This window comes from Kogia breviceps, chromosome 4, assembly GCF_026419965.1.
Source record: "Kogia breviceps isolate mKogBre1 chromosome 4, mKogBre1 haplotype 1, whole genome shotgun sequence".
In the NCBI taxonomy this organism is placed as follows: domain Eukaryota; kingdom Metazoa; phylum Chordata; class Mammalia; order Artiodactyla; family Physeteridae; genus Kogia; species Kogia breviceps.
In genome coordinates, this window is record NC_081313.1 from 151,550,077 (window position 1) to 151,566,697 (window position 16,621).

At 48.6% G+C, this 16,621-nt stretch overlaps 1 protein-coding gene across 3 annotated transcripts in view; it reads right to left on the reverse strand.

Annotated features, from left to right (window-relative positions):
• The window catches only part of RASGEF1C (RasGEF domain family member 1C), a 97,709-nt gene that overhangs the window by 9,060 nt on the left and 72,028 nt on the right, over positions 1–16,621 (reverse strand). For all 3 annotated transcript variants that reach the window (XM_059060539.2, XM_067032242.1, XM_067032241.1), the window contains exons 7-12: positions 13,815–13,904; positions 12,027–12,129; positions 11,432–11,511; positions 11,254–11,349; positions 6,036–6,131; positions 3,886–4,009 (exon numbers count right to left, since the gene is read on the reverse strand). In XM_059060539.2, the coding sequence (XP_058916522.1) occupies positions 3,886–4,009; positions 6,036–6,131; positions 11,254–11,349; positions 11,432–11,511; positions 12,027–12,129; positions 13,815–13,904 (589 nt within the window). The remainder of the gene's footprint in view (positions 1–3,885; positions 4,010–6,035; positions 6,132–11,253; positions 11,350–11,431; positions 11,512–12,026; positions 12,130–13,814; positions 13,905–16,621) is intronic.

Genomic DNA, 16,621 nt, shown 5'->3' on the forward strand with positions numbered 1-16,621 from the left:
TGGTTCTGTTTTCTGTTTCATTGATTTCTGCTCTCTTCTGCTCTTATTTCCTTCCTACTGCAGACTTTTGGTTATTTCGCTCCTCTTTTTCTAGGTTCTGGGGGTGGGAACTTAGATGATTGACTTGAGCTGTTTCCTTTTTTTCTAATGTATGCATTACATGCTTTAAAATTCCCTCTCAGCCCTGCTTTAGCTGCACCCTGCAAATTTTGATAGCATTTTCATTTAGTTCAATTTTTAAAAAAATTTCCTTGAGACTTCTTAACTCATGGATTATTTAGAACTGTGTTGTTTAGATTATAAGTGTTTGGAGATTTTCCTGTGATCTTATGTTATTGATTTCTAGCTTGATTCCACTGTGATCAGAGAACACATGTTGTATGATTTCAATTACTTTAATTTGTTGCACTTAGGATATGGTCTATCTTGGTATATGTTCGTGGGCAAATGAAAAAAATGTGTATTCTGCTGTAGTTGTATGGAATGTTCTATAAATGTCTATTAGATCCTGTTGTTTGATGGTATTGGTGAGTTCTGCTATGTCTTCGCTGATTTTCTGTCTAGCTGTTACATTAATTGTTAAGAGAGGGTGTTGAAATCTCCAAACTATAATTGTGGATCTATTTATTTCTCCTTTCTGTTCTATTGGGTTTTCCTTCATAAATATTGCAACTCTGTTGTTTGGTAGATACACATTTAGGATTGCTATATCTTCTTGGGAGACTGACAATTTTGTCATTACATAATGTCCATCTCTGCCTCTGGAAATTTTCTTTCCTCTGAAGTATACTTTATCTGATATTATTATTGCCATTTCTACTTTCTTTTGATTAATATGTCCCCATCATTTTACTTTTTAACCTGTCTACATCATTATATTTGAAATGAGTTTCATGTAGGCAGCATATAGTTGGGTCACATTTTTAATTTACTCTGCCAGTCTCTGTCTTTTACTTGGTGTATTTGGACCACTTACATTCAATATAAGTATTGATATGTTAGAGCTTAAGTCTGCCTATTTATTTCTTTAATTATTTATTATTTTCTATTTGTTCTGTGTTGTTTTTCTTCTCTTTCTGTGGGTTACCAGAACAGTTTTTAGAATTCCATTTTGACTTATCTACAGTAAATTCCTATAGGATATTTTCACTAGATATAGAATTATGGGTTGGCAGTTGTTTTCTTTCAGCACTTGAAAAATGTGCCACTGCCTCTGGCTATGGTTTATGATGGGGAACCTGATGTCATTTGAATTGTTTTTCTCCTATAGGTAAAGTATCATTTCTCTCTCAGTGCTTTCAAGATTTGTTTCTCTTTCTTTAGTTGCCAGAAGTTTGACTATGATGAGTCTTGGTATGGGTTTCTTTGGGTTTATCCCGTTTGGGGTTCACTCAGCTCCTTGAATCTGTAGGTTTATGTCTTTTCCACATTTGGGAAATTTCCAGGCATTACTTCTTCAAGTACTTTTCAACCATACCCAATTTGTCCTCTCCTTCTCAGACTCTGATGACATGAGTGTTAGATCTTTTGTTATAGTTCCACTGGTCCCTGGGGCTCTGGTACAGTCTATATTTTTCTCTGTTGTTCAGATTGTATAATTTCTATTGTTTTATCTTCCAGCTCACTGGTTCTTTCCTCTGTCCTCTCCATTATGCTGTTGAACCCATCTGTTCAGTTTTTTATTTTAGTTATTGCACTTTTCAGTTCAAAATTTCCATTTGGTTCTTCCTTATATCTCCTGTTTCTCTGCTGAGATTTTCTATATTTTCACTTGTTTCAGGGAGCCTGAGACTGACTGGATTGCCAGCATGCCCTGTCAGGGGAGGTCTGATGGAGCTGAGGGCAGGGCCAGGCTTTTGTCAGAGGTTTTTACCATCCCAGTTGGGGCCCAATACATATTAGGTCCCTTCTCTTGAATTTCTCAGCTCTTTTGGGGGGGGGGGTAGACGGAAGGATAGGAAGAAGAGAGGGTCAAAAGGGAAGGTGCTTCTCTCTAAGGTTATTCCAGAAGGGCCGGGATTTTATTTACAAGTTCATAGCAGTCTGTCTGACTGGCACATAGCAGACTCTCTAGAAGTATTGTTGGCTGAAGGAGTGAATGAAATGCCCCCACCCCACCTCTGCCCTTCCTGTCTCTAGACTCTCCTCACCTCTCTCTTTGTGCCTTTGACACATTTTATTGCCCAAGTTCCACTGGGTGATGGCAACAGTCATCATAATAACTAGTGTAGTAGGTTGAATAATGGGTCCCAGAGATATTTAGGTCCTAATCCCCTGAATATGCCCTTTTGGGACTTCACAGATGTGATTTAGTTAAGGACCTGGAGATGAGGAGATTATCTGGGTGGGCCCTAAATGCAATCACTGGTGTCCTTATAAGAGAGAAAGGGAGAGACGACTACATAAGGCAATATGATGGTGGAAGCAGAGGCTGGAGTAATGTACTTTGAAGATGGAAGAAGGGGCCACAAGCCAAGGAATTCAGGCAGCCATTAGAAGTCATAAAAGGCCAGGAAATGGATTCTCCCACCAAAGCCTCCAGAAATAACCAGCTCTGCCAACACCTCTATTTTAGCCCAGTGGAACTGATTTCAGACTTGCTAACTTCTCTACTCATAAGAGGATAAATTTATGCTGTTCTGAGGCACCAAATTTGTGGTGATTTGCCACAGCACCAATAAGAAACTAATACAACTAGTATTGATTGAGTGCAGTCCTGTGGGCTTGGCTTGTGTCACGTCAATTAATTCTCACCATGGCCCTGGGAAGTAGTTTCTCTCATTACCTCAATACCTACCCTTTATAAATGCAGTAGGTGAGGCTTAGAGAGGGTGAGAAAGCTGCCAAGGGTAACACATCTTCTGGGGTGGGAGCAGCCAGGCTGGTTTATCCATCAGGCTGCTGAGCTTCTCATGTATGTGGGGTAGGGGAGACTCCAGATATGGATGAGACCCCCCCAAAATTACTGGCTCCAAAATATAAAAAATAAAATGTCAAAATTGAAAGTATTAACGATTCAGAAACAAGTCATTAAAAAGTCCTTCCCCCTAATATTTTATTTTTGGCAGAAAATGTTTTCCTGAGCATGGGTGTGCATCCCTGTGTAAAATGTCTGCCATGACAAGGAGCCAGGCCTCCTGTGTGCTGAGCAGGGTTCTCCCAGGGTGGTACCAGGGCATCCTGCATCCAGAGAGCAGCTAACCATGGGACCACTCTGCTCCCCATAGGGCCCATCAACTCAGCCAGATGACTGCTTCTCCAGCACTTTCTCTTCTGGAGGAGAGAGCTCTAGGAGTATGCTCATTTAGCAAATTCATAAGCAAATCTGTTGTGTCTGACAAATGATCAGATGGAAATACTCACTATTTAAGGGGACAGACATCAACAGTGCTGTGGAGAAAGGATGCCTTGCCTCATTTCATGCTGGTGTGTATTACACATGAACATACACACATACACAGGTACACACACACACACAAACATGCACATGCACGCACCAGTTGTGGAAAGACCCACGGTCAGCCTAGTGCTTTGCCACCCCCACATGAGCCCTGGAAGGGCTGTTTTTATCATTATGCCCACTTTCCTGATGAGGAAATTAGGGTCAGACATCATTCAGATTTACAATGTCCAATGGCAACCAAACTGTGCCCGGGGGAAGCCTGGCCTTGGGAGCCCAACCTGCAGCTCCTCAGGCCCTGTCCTGTGCTCTAGGGATAGCAACTATTCAGTTGGGGGATGCAGACTTCTCTGCTTCCTCGCAGACCTAGCACACATGGGGGTGGTGCATCCCTGCTCAGAGCAGGGCCCTGAATGGTGATGTGACCAAGAGGCCACCCACAAGTTCTGTGGCTGGGGGTCAGGGAGGCCATGAGGCCACCTTACCATCCTCACTGAAGATGGGAGCAGTGTGCAGGTAGTGGGTGATGCTGGAGTCTTGCTCGAAGGGACACTCCACTTGTTTCCATGTGATGAACTCTCCTACTTGCTTGGCCAGCTCCAGAAATTTCTGCCAGGGACCCAGAGACACAAAACAATGCACCCTGAGTGCCTGGAGGTCACCTGTGATAGTGGGGCCAGCCCTGGCCCGGTGTCTCTCATCATCCCCAGTGAGGCCTGCCTCTAGGGTGAGCAAGGTGGGACATGGGGCAGAAAAATGATGGAATCACCCATCAGGAAATCTGGATGTTTGTCACATCTCTTCATTCTCTCTGAAGAATCTGCTACGCCCAGCACCTAGAGTTCACCTGTCCCCCTTGTCATGGCGAGAGAGCAGCCTTGGGCTATGCCATCAGCAGGCAGTGCATTTAGCTAGAGGTGACTATTACTTTAGTTTCATTCTGTTTATTTTTGTGATTATCTCAACTGATGGCAAGCGATATATCCCTACTTACAGCAAGTTTGTTTACATAGAGAATGAGGCAAATACATTTAAATAAATGTATTTCAGTAAAATTTAATTCATTTAAGTAGAATTTTAACTGAGTAAAATTTAAGTACATTTAAGATTTTTAAAACTGCTAACTTAAAGCAGGATTTTAAATACAAAGCTGTGACTGGGTGAGAACCCCACTCTGTGGCATTCTTTGATCAGCCTTGGTGTCCGCCCCCAGGCCCCACTGCCCATGCCCCGGGATCTGGGGTCACATGAGTACCCTGCCTTCTTGCCCCTCACTGCTCGCCAGCCCATCCTTCTGCCCAGGCCTTGATTCTGAGGACCAATTCAAGAAAGGCAAGAGAGAGAGTATGCGTTGGGATCACCTGGAGAGTGAGCTCCCAGGCCCCCTGGGCCCCTGCAGTCTCTCCCAAGCCCAGCCTCTTCCATGTCGCCTCCAGCCTGGACTGCTCCCTGGGTTGCAGAGCCCAGGCAACCTGCTGGACTGGGATTCCTCCAGCTATGCTGGCCCCTAGGGGTAACAAGGCCTGTGGGCAGCATGTGAAGGTCTGCTGGGGTGTCTATGTGAGGCCCCACAGCAGAGGAAGCTCCAGGCCAAAGGGCCCAGGCATTCATTGTGGGCCCTGTCAGCAGGAGACACGTGCAGAGCCTTTGGCAGGCCATGTGGCATGTCCACTCCTCCTAGCCACTCTGTGTGGTCATGGTGGCAGCCCTGTTTCACAGAGGGAGAGACTGAGACTTGGACAGAGTGAGGTGCTGGCCCAGGACTTCTGCCCCTTGGAGTTGGAGGCTGAGTGGGGCAAGCATTAGGGTAGGGCTGGCCCTCTCGCAGGAGAAGAGCCCCTTCTTTCCTGTGGATTGGGGGGTACCACTGCTCATGGCATGCTCTGTCTGACTCAGTGACCATCTGCTGTCACTGTCCTGTGCCCTTGGGGCTCCTGGGCCCCATTCCTCCCCCTCCCCATGCCTAGCCCACCAGCCACTTCGAGACATACATGCTGGGTAAGCCTGTATGTGGGGTTGAGACATGGAGTGGATCAGCCTGGCCTTGCTTCTAAAGAGCTTGAGGACTTGGGTGCTGTGACTGAGGGATAACAGCCCGCTATAGAAGGGGCCTCTCTCCTCCTGTGAGGTCAAGGGGAACTTCCTGGAGGAGGGAACACTTGAGCTGACAGTGATGAGTGTCTGCAGAGAGAGGGGAAGTCTTTCTCTCCTTCCACTCTGCCTGACACTTCCTCCTGTTGCTAAGGGCTCCTCCTTTGGGAGGCCTCTCCTGACCATGAACTGTGCCCCTGTGCAGCTCCTGTCACAGCACCACGTCAGTTGTCACTGTGGGTCTGCAGGGCTGTCTTTCTCGCCAGCCTGGTGCTCCTTAAGGACTGAAAATGATGCTACTTCACCTGTGCTAGACAAGAGGCCTGCACAGAGTGGGGGTCAATGCCTTCATGAGCCTCAGTCTCTTCCTATGGAAGATGTGGGGAGACCCCAATAATCCCACTCTGATGTTGGCTGCAAGCTGCTGCACTCTGCCTCGGAGTCCTCCTTTAACCCAACCATTCAGGGCCAGAACTCCTGCTCTGGGAGCTTTTATCAGCCTGCTTAACTAGGTGGCAGGCCTTCCAAGGCCCCTGGACCCTACCTCAAAGTTGACGTGTCCATTGGGGAGGCGGTTGGAACAGCCTTCGTTTAGGAAGTAGATGTCTTTGATGAGCAGACTGAAGAAGGGGATGACGATCTGGAAGGGAGAGAGTGATCAGCCCTCAGCTGGCCTCCCCACAGTGATCAGCCCTCAGCTGGCCTCCCCACAGTGATCAGCCCTCAGCTGGCCTCCCCACAGTGGCTGCATAGGAGAGAGGCAGCCTTGCCAGCAGCCACCTGCCCCAAGGACCTCAGATACAACACCAGGATGCAGAAGGTGGGAGAGACTTCCCACCTGGGCAAGGCTGGCCAGCCTCAGGTCTTCATGGGCCATAGGCTACTTAGTATGTACCATGGGAGCAATGCGGAAACCACAAAGAAAGGAGGCACAAACTGGGCCCAGACTGTTTCTTCCCAGGTCCCACCAGACCCCAGTGCAGTGCTGATTGAGCTCCTACTGTATACAATGCCATTCCCCCTCCTGTTGGGGCTGGGTGAAAGATGCATAGTTTTAGTGGCCTTTGAACGTTTCTTCCATCGTCTGTTGGGAAAGACCAGTGTGAACTTCTCCCCACAGTCCAGGGGTCCACAGACTTAGGTCTCCTGACGCATGTGCCCTAGGAGAAATGGTGTGTGCCGAGCACACTGTTAAATATAAAAAAAAATTTTAGAAAAGAATAAATATACTGAAATAGAAAATTTTTTTTTAAAGTTTTGGTTTTATGAATCAAAAGATATGTTAATGGAATGTGAATTATCTGCTGTGAAATTCTGTGGCCTCTTTTAAAAATATACATTTAACAATTTGCCATTCTATGTCTTTCTTGATGCTAAAGATCTGATCCTGCTGCACTATGAGAAGGCTGAAAGCATCCCTACTCTGGTTCCTGAAAGGACAGGCTTATGCACTCAGCCTGAGAAGGATGGGGTCTCTGTGTTTCACTGTCAGATGTGTTGTTTCTCCCTCCTTGTTCCATACCTGCTAACCCCTGGAGAAAGGAGTCCAACTGGTGACAGCTCAGACTACTCTTGGGGAACCAGCTGGGTCTACCTTGTGTTGTGGGTTGAACTGTGTCCCTCAAAAAGTTATGTTCAAGGACTTCCCTGGTGGTGCAGTGGTTAAGAATCCGCCTGCTAATGCAGGGGACACAGGTTCGATCCCTGGTCCGGGAAGATCCCACATGACGTGGAGCAACTAAGCGCGTGTGTCAAAACTACTGAGCCTGTGCTCTAGAGCCTGCAAGCCACAACTGCTGAAGCCTACTGAAGCCCACGGGTCTAGAGCCCGTGCTCCACAACAAGAGAAGCCCACGCACCACAACGAAGAGTAGCCCCCACTCGCCACACTAGAGGAAGCCCATGCGCAGCAATGAAGACCCAATGCAGCCAAAAATAGAAAGAAAGAGAAAAGTTATGTTCATGTCCTAAACCCCCCAGTGCCTATGAATGGGAACTTATTTGGAGATAGGGTCTTTGCTATGGATGGAATCAAATGGAGATGAGGTCACATGGATTAGGTGGGCTGGTATTTTTATAAAAAGAGGGAAATTTGGACACACACTGGGAAGGTAGTCATGTGACAACGGAGACAGAGATGGGAGTGATGCGGCCACTAGCCAAGGAGTGCCTATGGCCATCAGAAGCTGGAAGAGGCAAAGAAGAATCCTCCCCTGGGGCCTTTGGAGGGAGCATGGCCCTTCCAACCTTGATTTTGGCCTCTGGCCTCCAGAACTGTAAGAGAATACATTTCTGCTGTTCTAAGCTACCTCGTTTATGTGTTTTTTTTATGTCATCCCAGGAAACTAACATATCTACTCTGCCCTTAGGCTCCAGAGCTGGGCACATGTGGCCAGGCCAGCTAGGGCTGGCTTCCAGCCCATCACCCTTAGGACTGGGCACCAGGCCCTGACACTTCTGGCTCAGGGACTGCCTAGGTCATTTCCCATCCAAGCTGACAAGGGCTTTGATGCGAGGACCTAGGCACTGACCACTCGGCACAGCATAGAAGCATGGATGGCTCAGCTGGGCAGGGCAGGTGGGGAAACCAAGGTCCATAGAGTGGCCGGGCCTGGCACACGGCCATCCAGCTAGTGATCACCAGGGCCAGGACCAGAGCCAGGTTTAGCAGGGTTTGTCCACAACTGAGGGGTTTCCTGGGATGCAGGACTTGTGGTACTAAACCTGGGGCAGTCCTAGGCAAATTGGGATGAACTGATCACTCTATATTTATGTCACTTCCACAAACATTTGCTCATGTCTTCTCTATGCTAGGTGCCGGGGCTTGGGGGACAGTGAGATTGTGTCACACACATTCATTCCTGATCCCAGTATAGTGGGAGACAGTCAAGGGAACAACCTACAAAACAAGGAAGCCTCGTCTTGGCTTCCCCCACGCCGGCTTTAGCCCCTTTCTGTGCTCCCAAAGAGTCTCCACTTACGCCCTTGTCACCAGGGCATTGGTGGTGGGCCTGAGTGCTTCACTGTGCTGAGGTATATACACATGAGATCATGTTTCATCCTCATCACTGTCCTGTGAAATAGGGCTTTTTTGACCTCACCTCACAGATGAGGAAGCTGAGACTCAGACAGGTTAAGTAACTCATAGAGGCTCACACACAGTAAGTAGTGGATGCAGGACTAGGACTCTTCTCCAGAGCGCCTGTCCTGTTTTCTTCCTCACTGTGCCAAGAGGGAGGGTGGTCTCCATCCATCTCCCACCACCCACACTGGTGCTGAGCCCCTGGTCCAGTTCTTGTGCATGATGGCTGAATTGAGTTGGAATGGGGAGACCCACTGAGACGGGCAGGGGTGGGGATTAAGGGTCGTGGGACTCTGGGGACAGTGACGGCTCCTCATGGGCCTGGTGCAGGTTTCTTGGTGGCAGGGCCATTGCAGTGGTCCTCTGGGTGGCAGCATTTCCCATGTGTGAGAATTTTTTACCACTTCTGTCTGTCCACATGACTGTAAACCTGGGCCCTTGTTTTCTGGACCTGAGCAATTCCATCAGAACCCAGCTCAACCTGGGGGGCACCCAGAGAAGCCTGTGTGGAGGGTGCTTTTTCACAGAGACTAGGGGAGCGGGAGGGACAGACAGGAGCCAGCCATAGGCAGGAAGAAAACACAAAGTGACCTCCTGGCCTCCAAGTTTCAGCTGGGGGCACTGGGAGACTGCGAGAGCATCTCCAAGCTTCTTTCCCTCCTTCCCTACTTCATTTCCTCCTTCTTTCCTTCCCTCCCACCCCCCTCCCTCTTTTCTTCCTTCCAACATGCAGCCTTCCATTCTTCTATCTTTCCTTCCTCCCTTCCTTGCACCCTTCCATCCATCTATCTATCCTTCCTTCCATCCATTCTTCCATCCACCCATCCATCCATCCATCCGTCCTTCAGCCTTCCATCCATTCATGAAGGAGCTTCTGTGGGTGTAGCCCATGGTCCATAACTCCCTAGAAGTTAGAGGAGAATGCAGTGAAACTAAGTGCACAGCTCTGTCAGTCTCCCACCTATAGCCCCAGACCTAAATGCACAGTGTCCCAGCACCCCAGAGCTAGAAGGGTTGCAGAGAACAGGAGCACAAAGTTCTGGTCTGTTCACTCTGCCCTCAGGGTAGAAGGAAAACAGTGCAGAGCACCAGTGCTGTGACTGACACCTCAGTCCAAAGGCTGCAGCCTCCTCTAGGCACCCCACCCACAGTCCAACTCCTGGGCCATAAGCCAGTACCCCTGTGACTGCCACATGGTACCTGTGCCCTGAGGACGGAAGGTAGAAAAGACAGGGAGACTTAGAGTCTGATTCCTGGCTCTGCTGCCTACTTGCTGAGTGACTTGGTTCGTGAGGGCTCCTCTCTGAGAATCAGTCTTCTAATGCAGAAGGTGGCTATGCTGAAGTCTACCCCATGGAATAGTTGTCAGAATTAAATTGGGAGATGGTGGTCAAGTGGCCCTCGTGCGGTGGGTGCTCAGTGAAGTGAGGGTGCCCCTGCTGCCCTGGTTTTCCAGCTTCCTGGCTCCCGGGGGACAGGCTCACCTGCCCTGGGACTTGAGGATATGCCTTGCTGAGTGCTGCACCCCCTGCGCCAGGCTCCCCGGGACCCAGCATTGCTGAAGTGCTGACAGCCTGAACAGGAAGGGCCAGCTGGACAGGACATGGCCAACAGTGTGGCCTGGGTCTGCACACAATCTGTGCTCTGCGGGGAGGAGGCTGGGAAGGCCTGGTGGGTTGCACAAGCGTGCATATCTTGGCCTGCTCCCCAAACCTGACCACATATGCATCCAATACAAACACAGAGTGACTTCGAATTTCAAGAACAGCAACTGGTTCTATTATCCCTCAAGCTGGAAGCAACTTCCACAAACTATGGTGGGGCCCTGATTCTACCAATGTTCCCGCAAGAGACCAGACTGAAAAGGCACAGCAAGTCTTGCTGTTTTCTCCCCATGGAGATGAACGACTCTAATCATCAAGCTAGTGACAGGTTTTAAGCCAGCAGATCATGGCAATCCCAGGGACTGGGATGGTTTCTTGTATCAGAGGCCACTAGGAGAATTTGGAGGAGAAACAAAATTGATCAGGACGAGCAAATGTCCTCCAAAGGCAAATGTATAAGAACAAGATCTGTGAAAACGCAATTCTGTGGCAAGAAGCCACAGAATTTTGGTTTAATCATTTCCAAAAACATAAATGTGATCTGAGGCCACGTCAATGAAGGTATTGCCTTTAGAATAAGGAGGTGTAAGACCCTATGTACTGGGAACCACAATTTGATCTGAAACAGAGGGACCCTGACAAATGGAGCTGTTCAGAGAACAAGGGGGCCCAAGACGGGAGGGAACTGGAGACCACAGCATGGCAGGGCAGGCCTGGGGCTGCTGACTCAGAAGGAGAGAGGGAGGCAGGGCCTGGGTCTCAGAAGGACTGGTGGCTGGAAGTGGAAATGCCCTTATTCTGTGTGGCCCTCTGGAGAGGACAGCCCCAGGTGGCTGACACAACCCCACAAGGCAGCACTTGCTACCAGTTAGAGCTGCTTTGGGGGTGGGTTGATCTGTTTGGGGAGGTGGTGAGTTCTCTATACGGGAGGCATGCGAGCAAGGTGACATGACTATTATAGATGCTGTAGAAGGGCAGGGGATTGGACCAGGTGACCTTCAAGTCACCACCCCACCTGGGCCTAGGTGGTCTGGAGCAGGGAGGAGCTCTGAGGGCTGGGCAAGCCTCTGACCTACCTTCTCCCGGCTGCTGTGGGCGGTCAGGGAGCGGTGGGCTGCCCCGCGCAAGGCTGTTCTATAGTTGCAGAAATTCCCTGTTGGGTCCATCTGGTGCTGGAAGGAGATAGGGAGGCATTTGGGTAACTGTGTCCTGGGGATGGCTGGTGGCACCCAGCAGCCCAGCAGCCTTGCTTACCTCGAGGATGAAAAACTTGGCTGTCTTCACTTTGGCCCAGGTCTTCTTCAGCCTTGAGACAGGGCTCATGTTCATGCCAGCTGAAAGAGGGAAGGCTGAGTTGGGGGCAGGGCCAGGCAGGGAGGGCTGTTCTGAGCTGCACAGTCCCTCTGTGAGGCCCCCAGCTGGCCTAGCCCCTCAGGCCGCACCCTGACCAGGGCTGATGTTTGTGGAGCCTCAGCCTGCCAGATGGAGGGTGGGTGGGTGCTAATGGACACTGTGCACAGGTAGGCCTAGCTTCTGTATGTGCAGGGCCCCTGTCCCAGTCCCTGTCCCACACTGGCCCTATACTGTGACCAGGGGCCTTCTTTGGGGCCCTGCCTTCCCTGGTTCTGGGGACACACTTCCAAGCTCTCATCAAGCACCCTGAAAGGGCTGGGTTTGCCTCAAAAGGGACACCTCCCCAGGACCTTTGGGGTGGGATGGGGGGAACATGGGCCCAGCCTGCACCCACCCCCTGCTCAGGCTGCTTGCACCCCACCTGCCTGGGTGTGCCCAGTCCACCCTCTCTGGGAGCACTTGCACCGGGGGCTCCAGGCCTGGCTGGCCCACTCACAGATGATGGCCATTAGGGAGTTGAAGTTGCCGATGTTGAAGCACTCACGGGCTACGTCGATGAAGAACTCAATCACCTGGGCCCTCTGTTTCTTCTTGGATGGCTGGGGACAGGGCATATGAGCCTCAGTGATGAGATGTCCCCACCCTGCCCTGACCAGACACCCTACTTACCTGTCCTGTCCCTCATTAACCTTCTGTAAGCCCATTTCACAGCTGAGATGCTTGATGCCAAGGCAATTTGTAGCCCAGGGGCTGAGGCTCTCAGTGCACCCTGGGAGGAGGTAGCACAGAGCCCATTGCCATGGAGGGCTGGATGGGGGCTGGCAGGACTCCTGTTGCCACACAGGAGTCACCTGCAGCATGGGAGGGGCTGGGGGCCCCCTCATGTCCTCCTGCTCTCCCAGGCCTAGCTCCAGCACCCCTACACCTAGAAGCAGAAAACACGGCTCCCTCACCTCTCTTCCCAGCACCAAACTTCTTCACTTCACAAAGGGTGTGGGGGCCACACGGTGACCCCGAGGCCCTGTCCCCTAGCAGCCCCACCACTGCTTTCTGTCGACTGACTGTGATTTCAACCCCAGCTCGAGTTGAGTGCGTGAGACTTTGACCTCTCTGATGGGCCAGAACCAAACCGTGTCCTCTCCAAGGCTGAAGCACTGCCTGACTCTGGGGTGGACTCTGTCCAGGCTTCGCTCAGGCAAACCCCCGTCTTAGCTGCCAGGCCAACGATGCGGTGTCAGAAGCAGGCAAGGCCCACGGAACCCTACAGTGTTCTTTCCACATAGATTGCCCTCCTCCCATAAGTGCAGAAGTGGTCCTTACTGCTGCCAAGAAGCCTGCTGTGGTGTCTGAGGAGCTGTGCACCCAAAAACCCCTCGGAGAGCTGCTCGCCTGAGGTCCTGCCCTGTCTTTCATGGGACAGCCCACACGGGGATGGTGATGGTGACCGAGCAAGGTGGGGGGATCAGGGCCAACTACTAGGGTGGATGTGGGCACTCTGACAGGAAGCACTGTCTCAGGCTGAGGTATCACAGAGGAGCTTCTCCTCTGAGCCTCTTCTCCTTTCTTGGTCGCAGACCCCTCATAAACACCTTACGCCCCAAGCTCTGTCTCAGCGTCTGCTTCCAGGGAGCCCACCCTGGCACATATGCTGCCTCCAATCTTCCCCTGAGACGGGGGACCTTGGGCTTCACCTGACAGGGGGAGAATGGCCTTGGGAGGGGGTTCCACTGCCATAAGGAAGGGAAGAGTGTGAGCAGGGTCTGGCTTGGCAGGGCTGAGACCCGGCGGCGAGCATGTCCAGCTCAGTGTTGCCTTGGTCTTCCTGCTTTCCAGGAGAAGCCAGAGACCTGGACTTGAAAGTGCAATCTCCCACTTCTTAAAGGTTAGATTATTTCTACCTCTAAGTCCTGAGTGAGCCAAATGGAATTCGGCTGCAGGCCAGGCCAGTCCGCCCCAGGAACAGGTGGAAGAAGCAGAGCCCGCCCCCCTCTCCCTCAGCAAGCATCTCTCTGACACCCTCTGTGACTGGCAGGTAGATCCACGCCAGGCAGGATCCACCGCATCACTGGCCTGGCAGCTAAGATGGGGGATTGCCAGGCTCTACCCAGAGGGAAGATATCACCACAGGCAAGCTGGGTGACACCCGGTGTCCCAGAGAGTGCCCAGCCTGGCCCTGGGCTTGGAGACAGGCTCATGATGCTCTTCTGGTTCCCTCCCAAGAAGGCTCCTCTGAAGCCCTGGCCACCTTTGGCCATGCCAGGTCAGGCCTTGGCTTCCTACGCACCATGCAGATCTCAGTAGCCACGAGGTAGCACAATCTGTTGAACCATTTCACGTAAGCTTCCAGGTTGTTAGTCTTGTCACTGAAACAAGGCTAGGAAAGACACAAGGACCATGCTCAGGCTTTTTGTCAATAACTTTTTGAACACGAATAACTTTTTGAAGTCAGCCATGATCATTATAGACAACCTGGGAAATGTTGAAACCTCAAAACCATCCACAAATATCTCAAGACCATCCACAAATACATGATTTGACATGTATCCTTCTAGTCTTTTTTTCTGTACACTTAAAGATGTAACTTAATATGATATATATATATATATATATATCATATACCCACACACACAATTAATTCTCATCATTCATAGATTTTGTGTTTGTGAATCTGTCTACGTCCTAAAATTTCATTTGTAACCCCCCAAATAACACTCATGTCACTTCTTGGTCATTTGTAGACATGTGCAGAGTGGCAAAACATTTGAGTCACCCAATGCACCTGTGCATTCCCAGCTGAGGTTGAGCTGATGCCCTGACTTCTGGTTTCAGCTCCCATATTGTAAACAAGTGTCCTTTTTGTAGTCTATTTAGTGTCTTTTTTTTTTTTTGCATTTTTGTGCTTTTTGTTGGTGATTTCACTGTTTAAAGTGGTCCCAAGCACAGCGCTGCTGTGCTGTCTTGTGTTCCTAAGCTCATGAAAGCTGTGATGTGCCCTAAGGAAAAAAATATGTGTTAGATAAGCTTCGTTCAGACGTGTCACAGTGCTGTTGGCCATGAGTCCAATGTTATTGAATCAACAATATATATTAAATAAGTTTTCATTAAACAGAAACGCACATAAATCGAGGTTATATATTGACTGGTTGATGAAAATGTTGTGATGAAAGGCTTGCAAGGAACCTAACCCTATGTTTTCCCCAGGAGTAATGGCTCAGTATTTGCTAATTCAGTGTTCACAACGACTATAGGATAAAAAGATGGTGAATAACGAGGACCAACCATATGTATTTATGTACGTATGTGTGTATGTATGTTTCTATCTCTATCTCTGTATTCAATATATATTCCCACATTTTCCTACATGAACCCTTTCATGTGCTATAAAATATTCTTTGGAAACATAATTTTAAAAATTGATGTAGACTATTCCACTGTATAAGTGTACTACAATTTCAGAGAATCCAAAAGAAGTAAAGAAAGAAGGAAAAAAAGAAGCACAAGAGGTAAAGAAGACAAGGTACAACAGAAGATAGTAAAAACAAATCCATCTAGAGCAGTAATTACCCTGATATAGACCAGTCACTGTAATTTAAAAAAAATCCAGCCTTCTGCTATTTTCAAGAGATACACCCCAAACCCAAGGATATAAGTAAAAAAAATTGAAAAATACACGTGATAAATATTTATGTGATATATATCATCACATAGCTATATTAATATTCGACAAAATAGAGGCAAAAAAAGACTCCAAAGCAAGAAGCATTAGGAGAGCTTAAAGGGTAACTGCATAATGATAAAAGTTTTGATTTATTGAGACTATGTCATGAGTCTAAATTTGTCTGCACCTAATAGCATAGCTTCAAAATATGGAGGCAAAAATAATCCAGAAAGGTAAATTCCTTATAAGGAGGAAATTAAGAATACTTGTTCGTGAAAAGACACAATAATGGGAACGAGAAGCAAAGCAACCAACTAGGAGAAGAAAATTTGCAGTACATCTAACTGACAAGGATAATTAACTAGTACACGTTTTAAAAACTCACACAAAACTCTTAAAAATCCTTAAGAAAAAGACAAATCGCCAATAGAAAACCGAACAAAAATCAGGGACAGGCATTTCATAGATGAGAAAACAAGAATGTCCAAAACACATGAAAAGATGCTCCATTTAACAGTTTGACAAAAATTAAAAAGCCTGACAATTTCAAGGGTCAGTGAGGCTGTGGAGCAAGAATAACTTCCTGCTGGCAGTGTAAATGGATACAGCCTCACTTGGCATCGCCTGGTAAGGTTGATCATATGCCCACCCTGTGACGGACAGTGACTCCCTTCGTAGGTATATATTAGAGCAACATCTCAAAGCGTTGTCCATGGACTCCTGGGGGTCCCTGAGACCATTTCAGGGGGTCCACAAGGGCAAACCTAATTTCATATTCATAGATTATTGCCTTTTCACCGTGTTGACATTTGTACCAATACATAACAGAGTGATGGATAAAATTGCTGCCACCTTAGCCTGAATCGAGACAGAGGCACCAAATGACACCAGTGGCCATTGTGTTCTTCACTACCACACACTCACAGTAAAAGAAAAAAAGTGAGTGTGACTCAGAATGTCCTTGAGGACACAAAACTTTTCAGTTTTATTAAATCTCAACCCTTGAGTACATGTCTTTTTCATGTTCTATGTGACAAAATGGGAGTGCAGTTGTCCCTCGGTATCCTTGGGGGAATGGTTCCACCTCCCCCGTCAGATGCCCAAATCAGAGGATGCTCAAATTCCATATGTAAAATGGCATAGTATTTGCATAAACCTATGCACATCCTCCCGTATACTTTAAATCATCTCTAGATTACTTATAATACCTAATACAATGTAAATACTATGTAAATAGTTGCTTGGGTGAGCAGCAAATTCAAGTTTGCTATTTAGAACTTTCTGGAGTTTTAAGTTTTTCTAATATTTTTGATCTGAGGCTGTGGAATCCGCAGTTGCAGAACCTACAGATACGAAGGAAGGACTGTAGACATAGGCACTTGTGCTGCACACAGAGTTTTGTTGGTGGTCTTGAGGAAAAGCACTGGTGTGAC